Source organism: Telmatherina bonti, assembly GCF_933228915.1.
Source record: "Telmatherina bonti genome assembly, chromosome: 7".
In the NCBI taxonomy this organism is placed as follows: domain Eukaryota; kingdom Metazoa; phylum Chordata; class Actinopteri; order Atheriniformes; family Telmatherinidae; genus Telmatherina; species Telmatherina bonti.
Window position 1 is genome coordinate 26,993,692 of NC_136625.1, and position 12,118 is coordinate 27,005,809.

The 12,118-nt window shown below is 37.4% G+C and overlaps 1 protein-coding gene across 1 annotated transcript in view; it reads left to right on the top strand.

Annotated features, from left to right (window-relative positions):
* Nucleotides 1-224: 224 nt before the first annotated feature.
* The window catches only part of tox (thymocyte selection-associated high mobility group box), a gene marked incomplete at its 3' end in the record, with an annotated part of 48,795 nt that continues 36,901 nt past the window's right edge, over nucleotides 225-12,118 (top strand). Inside the window, exons 1-2 of the mRNA XM_079244263.1 lie at nucleotides 225-408; nucleotides 524-717. Coding sequence (XP_079100389.1) covers nucleotides 613-717 — 105 coding nt within the window. The 5' untranslated portion in view covers nucleotides 225-408; nucleotides 524-612. The remainder of the gene's footprint in view (nucleotides 409-523; nucleotides 718-12,118) is intronic.

Consider the following 12,118-nt stretch of genomic DNA (forward strand, 5'->3'; position numbering starts at 1 on the left):
TTACTTTGTGAGGAAGCACACATCCGGCTTTTCTGTGGCTAACTCCTGCTAGCTTGTGTGAGGAGCTCTTTGTACGACTGGTCCGCGACAGAAACCTCAGCACCGGGCACACGCGCGGCAGCAGCAGCAGAGGAACAGTAAACACACAGTCCCAAGCGGGGACAGACAGGGTCCAGCGACGTTCCCCTGTCCTGAAGTGGAGACGTAAACTGACTAAAGGAGGGAAAAACGACGCTTTAAAAAAAAAAAAAAAAAAAAGAAGCTCACATTTCGTTTTAACCTTCGTCTTTAACAGCAGAAGTGCTTTTACTGGGAACTTTGCTCCTCTTGGCTGCAGTTACTGGAGCATGAACGCCGGCGTGTAGAGGAGAGCATCAAACCTAAACTTCAGAGACTTTTCATAGCTGGGTATATAGGCTTCATTTACTGATCAACCATTACAAAAAAAATAAAGCGTTTAAATAGACTGAGGCTGTTTCTGTTTGGAGTACGTACTGGACTAACAACCTTTCAACTTTGTTAGTTCATTTTAGTGGCTCCTATTATAAAGAGAAGGAAGAGAGAAGAAAGTGGAAGAAAAGGACAGACGGAGACGTGGATGTATTTTCAGCCATGGATGTAACAGTTTACCCGCCTCCTCCTCAGCCTCTGGCCGCACCAGACCACACCAGGCTGGGACAGCTCGCCTATCCTGACCCGGCCTTTGGGACCAACAAGGTAAGAAGGAAGATTCTGAAAATGATCATTTTTAAGGTGCTTGTGTTTACTTTGTGAGAGGAGAAAAGCTGTTTTTATGTCGCCCTGTTGTAACTACCTTTGCTCCCCCTCACACACACACACACACACACACACACACACACACACACACACACACTCCTGTGTATTCGTGTTTCTTGCCCTGCTAATTAAGTGCTAACTAATTGCCTTATTTGATTCCAGTTAATTACAGCAGCCTCTGAGGGTAACTACATTTTAGTTACGCTCAGTTCTTCGTCTCAGCTGCTGATATGTAATTTTATTCTGAGTTTGTCATCAATAATAATGACACTTGTAATGATAACTTGAACCCTGGTAGTTAATCATAATTACCTTAAAACGTGGTCCCAGATATGTGTTTCTAAGAATGCGATTCATGTCAGACAGTAGTGAGCTGAACATGCTTCACAGTTTATTTTAAGACTATATGGGCTATTTATGCGAGAAATCACAACAGGGTCTGTGTAATTTCTGCTTCTGTTATGCGCAAGTTGATTGGTATCTGGGAGGCTCTGTTGTCTTCCTCCCTCCCCAGTAAAGCCAAAGGTCAGGGTCAGATCCAGAACAGGAACCTGGACTTGGTAATTTACCACTGGAGAGGAATGACTCAATCATTGGATTCCTAGTTGTATTCAGTATATGAATAGCTGTGTGTCTACAAAGAGGAATAGTTCCCAGAGTTTGCTGTATGTGTGCCTGAAGACACACGCAGACACACAGTAAGCACATGTTCATTTGACAGTGATGAATTGCTTAATTATTTAATTAGGTTCAACTGATGAGAGCAGCCAGCATAGTTAATAAAAAATTATTAACCTATCCTCAGTCTTTATAAAGTATAATAGGACATGTTAATTTTTAGTAGTTTTATGGTTTATGGTTATTATGGCTCTTATACATATATATATATATATATATATATATATATATATATATATATATATATATATATATATATATTTATATATATATATATATATATATATATATATATATATATATATATATATATATATATATATATATATATGCATTAAAAATAGCACATACAGTAAGGTAGACCACCATTTTCTTTTTTAAATTCTTCCCGTGGCAAGTTCTCCTTACTCCCTCCCCATTTCATTTCCAGTGGTTGTGATATGTTGATACAGTATTGTTGTTGCCAGAGTATTTTAAGCATAACATTCAGAATATTTAGGGGACAGAAGCTGGGAGGTAAACTGAAATATTAGAAGTCATACATGCAAATGCTCCTCTGACTTTAAAGTAATAGTTATTTTTGGATCAAGGGTTATTAAAGACTATTCTCCGGGGAAGGGACCAAGGAAAGCAGGCATATGGCCTAACACTGTGGAATCACTGTCATTATTTAAGTCACAACTTCTCCTCTGCTAACACAACACAACTGAACAGTGCTTTCTTACACATCTCTTTCACCGGCTGTTTTTAAGCCCTTATGTGTTTCATGTGTCATGGACTAAATAGACCAAGAAAAATCTGAATATACTGTCATTTCTGACTGGGTAGCACAAACCTTTGTGATTGAAAGTATCATTCATCGATCGATAGTCTGATCCCTCACGATTTGTTCCTGTGATGGTTTATCTTTGGATACCTTTGACTTCACTTTCTTTCATGCTTGCTTGTAAACATTTTCTAAACTTCTAAGCTGCATCCAAGCTCCACATTAAGTTCAAGTTTCTCTGTGGATTTGCAGTTTTGTTTTCCTACACGTTTAACTATATTAAGGATGCATATTCGTAAATTGTTTTCTGACATGATAGTTTCCCACATTGGTGTACTAGTAGTTTGATGATGCTCACATTTGGTTGGAACAATGTGCAGTTCAGTGTGTGTCGATCATAAATGTCAGCAGCGTTTCTTTCTGCCTCTGGAGAGCCAACTAGACCCATGAACTACCACACAGCTTCTCAGAAGAAGTCTCACTACTTTTTGCAGCAGTGCTCATCAACTAAGAGTCCAGTAGGTATTGTGTGGTGTGTTAGCGCGCCGCTGTGCCTCCGTGTTACCTGCAGTCATCTGTACATGTGTGATTTCACATAAATATGTAATAATTCTTGACAAATATGCTGTGTCATGGTGTTTTATTATTGGTATTGTTTTCAATAATCTGAAACATAAATAGTGAATTTTCCGCTTTATCAATGTCAACTTTCAACCAGATCATTTAGAGTGTCCTTTGATTATAAGTATACAAAGATACCAGAGTAAAAAAAAAAAAAAGTTGTGAGCAAACCTTGCTAGGAGGACAACTGAGTTTTTTAGAAAACCTTTTGTGTTTTTCTAAAGACACAGTTTGATTAATGACTTGTGGGGCATAAACGTTATATTAAGGATCACAAAGACATCAGTACAGAATCATACAGTATTAGATATTACTGAGCTGCAGAGCATTTCCTAATAGAAGGAAGACCATCACATCACAAAGTCATCTTGTGGCTGCAGTCCAAGATGTACAGTCTGTGTCTGTGGAAAAGAACTTAATAACTTAGTTCGGGGGGCTGTGGTATGTATGTTGGTGTGACGTTTGCTTTACAAACTGAAACAACTGGGAAACGGGATAACTGGCTTATTCATAGAAATGATTTTTAGAAATGAGAAAATATTCTGTGACTTGCTCTGTCGAATCCAATCCATTTTATTTATGTAGCACGTTCTAAAAACACATGGTAGCCAATGTGCTGTACATATAACAGATAATTGTCAAAACACATAAAAAAAAATTCCAAACACAGCCATACACGCCAAGAAAATACTCTAGTATAGCTGAAATACATAAAAGAAATCTAAAAAAAGAAAAACAGCACACATTTAAAGACTGAAATAGACCAAAAGCAATAGAATAAAGAAAAATATTAAATGCAAATTAAAACAGAACAAAGCATTGAAATAAAAAAAAATAAATCAACCTTATTAAAAGAAATGAAAATGTAAGATAAGTCCACTCAGTTCCTATGCCGAACAGCCAATCAGAGCGCGCTGACTCACTTACAGGTTCAGCTTGTTGAATCGGCTGAAGTGAACTGAGGCAAAGTCTGTCAATAACAGTATTGTGTTACACGCAAAAAAAAAAAAAAAAAAAAAAGCAGGACAGAGAGATTTTACTCATGATAGTCAAATCACAGCTTAAGATTTACCTGCTTAAGATAAATATTAAACCAGATTCTTGAGACGCAAAAGACTTATAACATTACAGGCTACAATCATAACTATCGATTCAGTAAAGTTGCAAATGCTGTTTATTTTTGCAGTCATACTGTACACCAGTAGTAGATGATGCTGCAATGAAATGGGTCATGTTACACCAGTAAGGATTCAGTAGAAGTAACTCAGTTAAACAGTTAATCAACAACAAGTCTTATCTGTAAAAACCTGTTTTGGACTACAATTTTCAGGGGTTATCAGATGCTGTGCCCTGTTGGACATCCAAAGTACATTTGTGTCTTAATCAGCTGAATAATAGTTATTTTGTTTTATTTTCTTTTATTATAGTCACTCTGTGACATATGTAATGACACAACTCACTGTACTGCATACCAGGGTGCTGCTTTTAAGCTCAAAATCACATGTGTGGAAAGACTCCTGCAGATTTGCACTGTTGTTGCCTGAGTGTACTTGTTTCAGAAAGCGGGAAGGAGAGATAGACCGTAGATGCTGGGGATGTGGAGAGAGCTAACTATGTGTTGGGGGCAGGGACTAGAGCGAGATAGAGAAGGTTGTTGGGGGTAGGGATGTTGTAGATGAGAGAGAGAAAGAGTGACAGAGAGGAAGAGAGAGAGAGAGAGAGAGAGAGAGAGACAGAGAGAGCATGCAGTGGGGGTGGGGCCACCAAGGTTTGTACTATATTTGTGTGCCTTTTGATTCACGGCTCTGTCGGCCTGATAGACGAGATCATGTTACTATGAAAGGGGAACGGAGAGAGAGAAAGAGAATGCAGAAGGAAAGAGAAAAAGGAGAGAGACAGGAAGTGGGAGAAGAAAGCAGGAAGCAGAGAAGAAACAAAATGAGAGGGACGGAAATATTTATGAGTGAATTGTTTCGTATAGATGTGTAATATAAAGAAGTAATCTCAGTGGTGGTGGTACATTTTCAGTGGAACAGAGAAAAAAGTCCTCTGCACATTTAGCACTGAGAAGGCAGGTTTTCGCCACATATGATTGGGATTAATGATGACTCGTCAAACACTAATTAATTTATTTTGGGTAAATATCTTTTCTGCTTGGATGGTTTCAAATCTAAAATTGATGTGATGACTATATTCAGATATTCAACCCTCAAACCCAAAGAAGTCCTGCCTTGTTAGAAATGCAAAACTAGCCTTAGTACAACCTACATTCATGTAACACTCATTAAACATATAGTATAGCATTGCAAGCACTTCTTGCATCTCATTTCTCTTGTTTTGAAAGAGGATTTAATAAAGGGGAAATAGTCATGTTGTATGTGTTTGTTCATGGAACAAGTACAATCTGAAGATGATTTAGGCAAAAAAACTGTGGTTAAACTGACTTTATGTTGAAGCCAAGCTGTATAAAACATTTTTTTTAACATTAAGACAAAAAAGTACAAATACTAATGCATTTGGCAAGTAAAGCATGATTGGTTCTTTTTCATAGGTAAATCTTGGTGTCAATTTTTCATTATAAAATTAAAGGACAGGAAATATCTTTTGATACTAACTTGTAATCAAAACTACATGTTTTTTCTCAGACATTAACCAAAGTGTTTTTATTACTGAAGCCATGCAAGGACCAGGATTTAAATGCTGGTGTTGAAGTAAATTAGTTACCAGCCCCCCTACACTCATCCTGACTTGTGGTCGAGTTTAAAAATGTGGCACTTGCCCACTTAAAAAAAAAAAAAGCCACTTTGGGGAAATGCCAGAAGCAGCTATGCACATGTACAGTTTTTTTTCTTCCTTTGGACCTGAGATGCCACTTAGGATGGTTTCACAGCAGGATCGTCCAGGGACTTGTTCTGATTTGCTCTGGGAATCAGAAAATCTTTTACACCTTTGTTTGTTTTGCTTTCATGCCGCACATTACGCAAGCTGACCAAACTGCCTGGACAGCATCACATCGTTGCAAAAACTGCTCAGGGGGCCATTTCCCCTATGTGTCTGTTGGCCAACAAGACAAAAGAAGAAAGTCTGGTTCATTGATTTTAGTTAATGCTGTTTAGAGTTTATATTTTTACTGTGGTGTTAAAACCTGATGCAGTTTTCATTAGAATCCACCCAGCAGGAGATGCATGAAGTTACCCAACATGCTGCGCTACGATGCATCCCACATCACTTCCCATCTTTGTTACACTGGATTTTCCGTTTGCTTTTACACTGTCATTGAAGGCTCCAGGGTTCACTTACAGGTGAACCAAGACCCTGCCCCCACCCAGTTTTCAGGCAGATCGGAGTTTGCTAATTTGGTCTGAACAAGACACACCGCTTTGAAGAAACTGCGCTAACCGTGGCACCAGGGTTCATTTGAAGTGGATCAAGCGGTGTCAGTGTGAGTTAGTAGTTATCTCCTGTTATCTCATACTTGCGCTTCAGAATTTCTACTGCATGTAGTGTTAATGGACTAAATTGTACTGGCATATTGCAGTGTTCATTATGTTGCTGCAAGAATTTATACAGGATAACAGATTCTCCCGTTCTGTGTTTTATTTATTTTTGTTAATGAAAGTAATTTAGCCATAAAGGTGAGAATGGATGTCTCTCTGTGGGACATCCGTGTGTATTTTAAACATGAAAATGCTTCATGGAAGTATGAAAGAACTGAAATGAGTTATGTTAAGCTCTCACTGGATGAACATGCTCTGATTTCCTACAGATATGAATAGGAGCATCGATTGAAAAGTCGTTATGACATCATGATATTGCATATGGATATTTGGTAGAACTTAGATAGAATTAGATAGAACTGATGCAAGGATGAAAAATGTAAAACAATTAGTTGTGTGTAACTTGTGCCCTTGTGGAAAAAGCAAGATGGGATGTGTCAGTAAAGTAAGGAAAGAGGGCAAGAGAGAGAGAGTGGGCCTAATATAAACATAATGACTGTGAAAGCTGGGTGAGGTATTTCCAAAGCAAATACAGATGAGTAGAGAACACTGCGGAAAGTACAGGGCAAAGAAAGGAACAGAAGGTTTTAGATAGAACGAAAACAGAAAGAAACTTGGCTGCTGTCAGCAGACAGGGGGACACTTGTAAAACGTTGAAAATGTCTGATTGAACAAAGATATGAAGGCAGTAACCAGTAAAACATGCATTTATTATTAAGCATTTAAAGCTTGGTAGGAACGGTTGTCTTTCACAGAAATAAAATGTTGTAAATGATCTAGATAAGTATTAATTCTTTCATCATGGTAGATTTAGCTTGCTAAACCTTTTTTAGTGACCATTGAGCAACACAAGTTTGTTCTCATTCATTTCCTGTGGCATAGAAGGGGTGTCTGTCATACTTGTGGGCGATAAAAGGTGATGCAGTAATGCTTAGCAACATAAAGGAAGAAAGTGCTGTACTTAATTGAAATGAATTCAGTTTTGTCTACATGTTGTCTAGTTATCCCCCCTAAAAACTAACAATAAAATGTGAGGCTGCAGTGCCACTGGAAGAGCAGCATACATTAGCAGGATAAGATCAGACGCTCAGGATGCAATTTGATAATTGCAAATGATAAACTCAATCACAGTGAAAGCTGAATTTCATTAGGTCGTTTGGTTTTTAGGGTCCTGGTGGTGTTCTTGCTCTTTCACTGTTACGTTGTCACACACTGCAAACCTCTTTAGAAGAATTAAGCCACTTTTTTCTTCGTTGCTGTTTTAAGTTTTGGTGCATCTCTATTTAATGTTTTTGTGCTGACAGTTGTACTTTCTTTCCTGGCTTTGATGCTATATTAATAAAATATAATACACTCTTAATTCTGTGTTTGCTTACTAGCTGGCAAGTGATAATTTCTGCTAAACTTGACCTTTGCTGTGATTTGACCATCAGTGTGCCTCTTGTGTCATGTCCAGGCAAAGTTAGTTCAAATTTCAGATGACCTTCACAGGATGCCTTTTATTTTGTAATTTATTTAGGAAACTTTGCAAAAAGCTTTCACTCAAGCCTCTTTCCAGTTCTTGTCGTAAAGCACCAATTTTGATCCAGGAAACTAATACAAACACTGCAAATAGTGTTTCTAATTAGAAAAGTCTCAGCTAACTTAAAATCCCTATGCCGGTCCATTTTCCTTCAATATGACCAGACTGTAGGTGTACTGAAAAGCTAAAAGTAGTCTGACAATTACAGAATGAGTTTTAACCAAATCAGACAAGATAGAAGCATTGTGTTACCAAACTGAACATTATCATCATCACGCCTTATTCTTCCCAAGCTTAGTGTATACCTGCAGGGTACGTACAGTGTTTTCATGTAATAATAAATCTGCTCCACATGAGTTGGCTGACTTTACTTACTGTATATTGTGCTTGCTGGCATGTAGCCATGGCATAAACAGGATAATCCTCTCTTCTGTGAAAAATAATGCACTCCTCAGTGAATCTGAAAGGAAGCATTACCATTTTTAAGGAACAATATTTGTCAGTCAGGATTACAAAAATGAATTAATATGGATTTGTCAGTGAATTTAAAATGTCATGTATCAGGCAGCGGTATGTAAATGTGCTGTGGGTAATTGGTGTTTTTTTTTTATAGCAGCACAGAGTGAAAACCTCACCAGATCTAATAATAGTAAGGAAATTGGCTCCACATCTTCAATGCATCTCAATGTTTTAGCAGTGTTGTGAAAATTCAGGCCTACCTCTTTAAAAAGATGTTCAGTGCATCAGCATTCACCCTGTCCTGTGGCCCCCTCCCGGCTGTTTCTTTTTCACACATACAGTACTTCTATTGTATGGTCTTAGTTTTCCAAACATTTAACGTGCCACCATTTTACCTAATTATCTATCAGAACCCAACCAGTCAATCTGTCTGTCCGTCTGTCCATGTTGGCCGTCTTTCTTACTGAAGAACATCTCACTACACTCCTCTCTGCATCCCCCTCTCTTGAAGCCTGCTTATGATTGGGTGGCTTTCAGTACTGTTGCTTGTGTGTAGGTTTGTGTGAAAGCGCTTCAGTTGGTTGAATCACAGGGATGGAGCAATGAGGGACTCCTTGTTGGTGGAGGGATGCCAAATGGAACAGATGGGCGGAGACAAAGCTTTGCCAGAAGAGACTAATTATCAGGATTTTGGTTCCAAAACAAACATATTGCAATCAAATCACATACTGCAATCATTGCTGCATTGTTTCTGTGTGTGTGTGTGTACTGTATTAGTGACAATGACTTGGATCAATTAAGTTTTCTGCAGACAAGATTGGATCAGTTCCATGGCATTTTCAGGAAATGTTGGAAAGCCCTTTTTTTTTTTTGTAGCCCTAGGCTTTTGTTCAGACTCACGCAATCAATGCTGTTGCAGTGAAGTGCTAATTACTGTAGCTACATTAAAATAAAGTTTTAAGATTTTAAATTTGTGAATTTGTGTCTGTTTTGACCCCGTCTCCCTAAAACTCTTTGTGACTTGAAACAAACTTTTCCCCTCTTGGGATTTTTCTGTTGCTTCCCTTCCTTACACTTAGAAATATGGCGCAGAACTGATCTCATATACTAATTCCTGATGTGAAACTTACTTTTTCTTTGATTAAATTTGTCAAGTGTTCATTTCAGGTCAGACTGAATGATTAATTGTTTTAAATTAAAGCTGCAATACAAAATGTTGCACTCCTCGTGCGGCAAAGCAACGTGATTAGTTTCCTGGTTTTCATACCAGCATTCACGGTTTCACAAATCCATTTACTTCAATCGTAATTCCCGTCATCCTTATTGTGTGACATTCATTTAAACATCTTGTGACAGCTGCACTCAGCTGTGAAGTCACGTTGCATTGCTAAACTTCATTGTTGACCCTTTTTTTTTAATTTATTTATTTTTTTATAAACGACTGAAGTGAAGTGACGGTCATACATATAGGGTTGAAAAAAGTCCAACCTAAAATGTCCTGATGAAGTGAATAAAAATGGTTTTAGTCAATGGAGTTGCTCTAAATATTCTTAAAGTTCAGATTTCAGATTATTTGTTGATGATTAAACCTGAAAAGAACATTGGACCCATTTTAAGCTTTAATATGCATCAGAAATGACAAAAGTGATGAGTAGCTTCAACTTGTTCAGCTGTGTCCCCGTGATGGACAGCTCTCAGCACAATCGGAAGTGTTTCCATCTTCAACTCATAGAGTTAAAAAAAAAAACCTAAACACTTATTTTTGGTTTTTTTAGGCGGCTGAAGCAACAAATTATCCAACATTTGTTCCCTGCCTGCCAGTAAAAATGGGTTTTCCTGCATGTGTGTCAACGTGTCTGCATGTGCCTAGCTGCGTGGAACTGAGCATGTGCAAAACAGAAAGCATGCAGCAAAAAATGGCTAATGTAAATAAGATACGTTTAGTTTTTACAAGTAGGTAAAACTATAAACCTGTTCTACAGGAAACAACCTGCAGGCTTCAGTGTTTGTAAAAAATATTTGTCAGCATGCATGTATTTATCAAGTAAAGCTGAAATTAAAAGAGAAAATTAAAAAGCATATCATAATATTTGTCAGAAAAATTACAATTAGATTTTAATTTAAAATGGTTGTCATTAGTAGTTATTGAGCTCCAGAGTGCTGTAGGTTTTAGACCACAGGGTAAACCTAGTAGTAATAGCAATTGGAAAGTAGGTTTAGCTTGTTTAGGCAGTAGATCAACATTATAAAAACTAAACAGAACCGTTTTGTTTTTTATTTTAAACGCACTAGAGTGCAGACCTCCACCATGGTCATTTTTTCCCCCAGTGATTGTGGGTTTCATTTTTTAATTAGAAGCTGTAATGGCAAAATTGTCCCCATCTCCCCATAATAATGAATGTTTTAAAAACATCCTGGATCTATGTTGTGATCCAGATCACCCCAACATCTAATCATTTGTTCCTTATTACATTTCACATTTCCTGAAATTGTAATCAAAATTTGTCCATAACCTCTTGATTTATGTAGCTAACAGACAAGCCAACGCTGCCAGATACATGAAAGAAAAACTGTGCCAGAAGTGTCATATTTAACAGTATATGGGCCACCCAGATTAATTAGAATGGTTAAGCTCGATGTAAAGACTTTTTATTTTGGGCTAAATAGTCTAAGATTAGAGCTCATAACTTTTGCAACGTATGGCTGAAAATAGCAATGGATGCTTTTTCTTGCTGGACTCGTGTGAAGTCTGAATTGTTCTGAAATAAGTGCACAGTTTTGTACAACTACCAAAAAATAATCAGCTTATTTGGTGTAATGCTGCCAAACAAGTCATTTTTGGAAGCAGGATTTTGATACTTACCACTTCATAAGTAAACATACTTCCAAAATTATGATTAAAGAACTTTTTTCCAGTCATATTTCCCTCCATACAGCCACAGACAAGTGTTTATCTACACTTGCAATCTAGATTTATAGTTGGGGTAAAACATTTAGCCAATAAAACTGAAGTTTACATTGTTGTCAGGGTTCAGAGATAAGACGGATAAACAGTTGCTGAGCTGAACTATCACAGCTGCAACAATCTCCCTTTCCTACACACAAACACACACACACACACACACAACCACTCATACATCTTCCTTTCGTTCTCAGTCTATTTATCTCTGTGCAGACATTTTAGTTTTTCAAGGAGTTCAAAGTCCACTGAAATGCATTCAGTTCACTGCAAGTGAATATTTCCACATGTACAAAAACACGATTTTGACACATTTGAGAAGATGTCCTGCTTGCAAGTTAAGCGTAATCTTGGGTCTGAAGAGGGAGTCACAGATAACGTTTCATTATTCCACAAGTTTTTGGGGTTTTAATCATCAATGAAGCACCTCCATGTCTGCCATATTCTTTTGATCTCAAGGTTACCAATTTAAACTTTAATTTATTTTCTTTTTACGATAGACATTTTCTGCTGTGGAGATATTTGAAAATTTAATATCTTACTTCATGTTTCATTTTTTTTATCACTCAATATAAAATTCTTCAATCTTCTTGAATAATCAGTTAATTAAATGACTTTTTGTAGGATTTTAAAGGGCTTTAGTTTAGTTGAAGAGGTAACCAGATGACAGTCTGGTCTGTGGGAAATGAAGTCCTCTGATTTCACTCTATAACTCCTTCCCAACACTTATTTAACCTTTATGTCTTTCTCCATGTCTGATTCACAGCATATTCCATATCTCTCCCTTTTTTTCCCCTCACTTTTCTCCCCTTTCCTTGATACACTGTATTCCTCTCTTT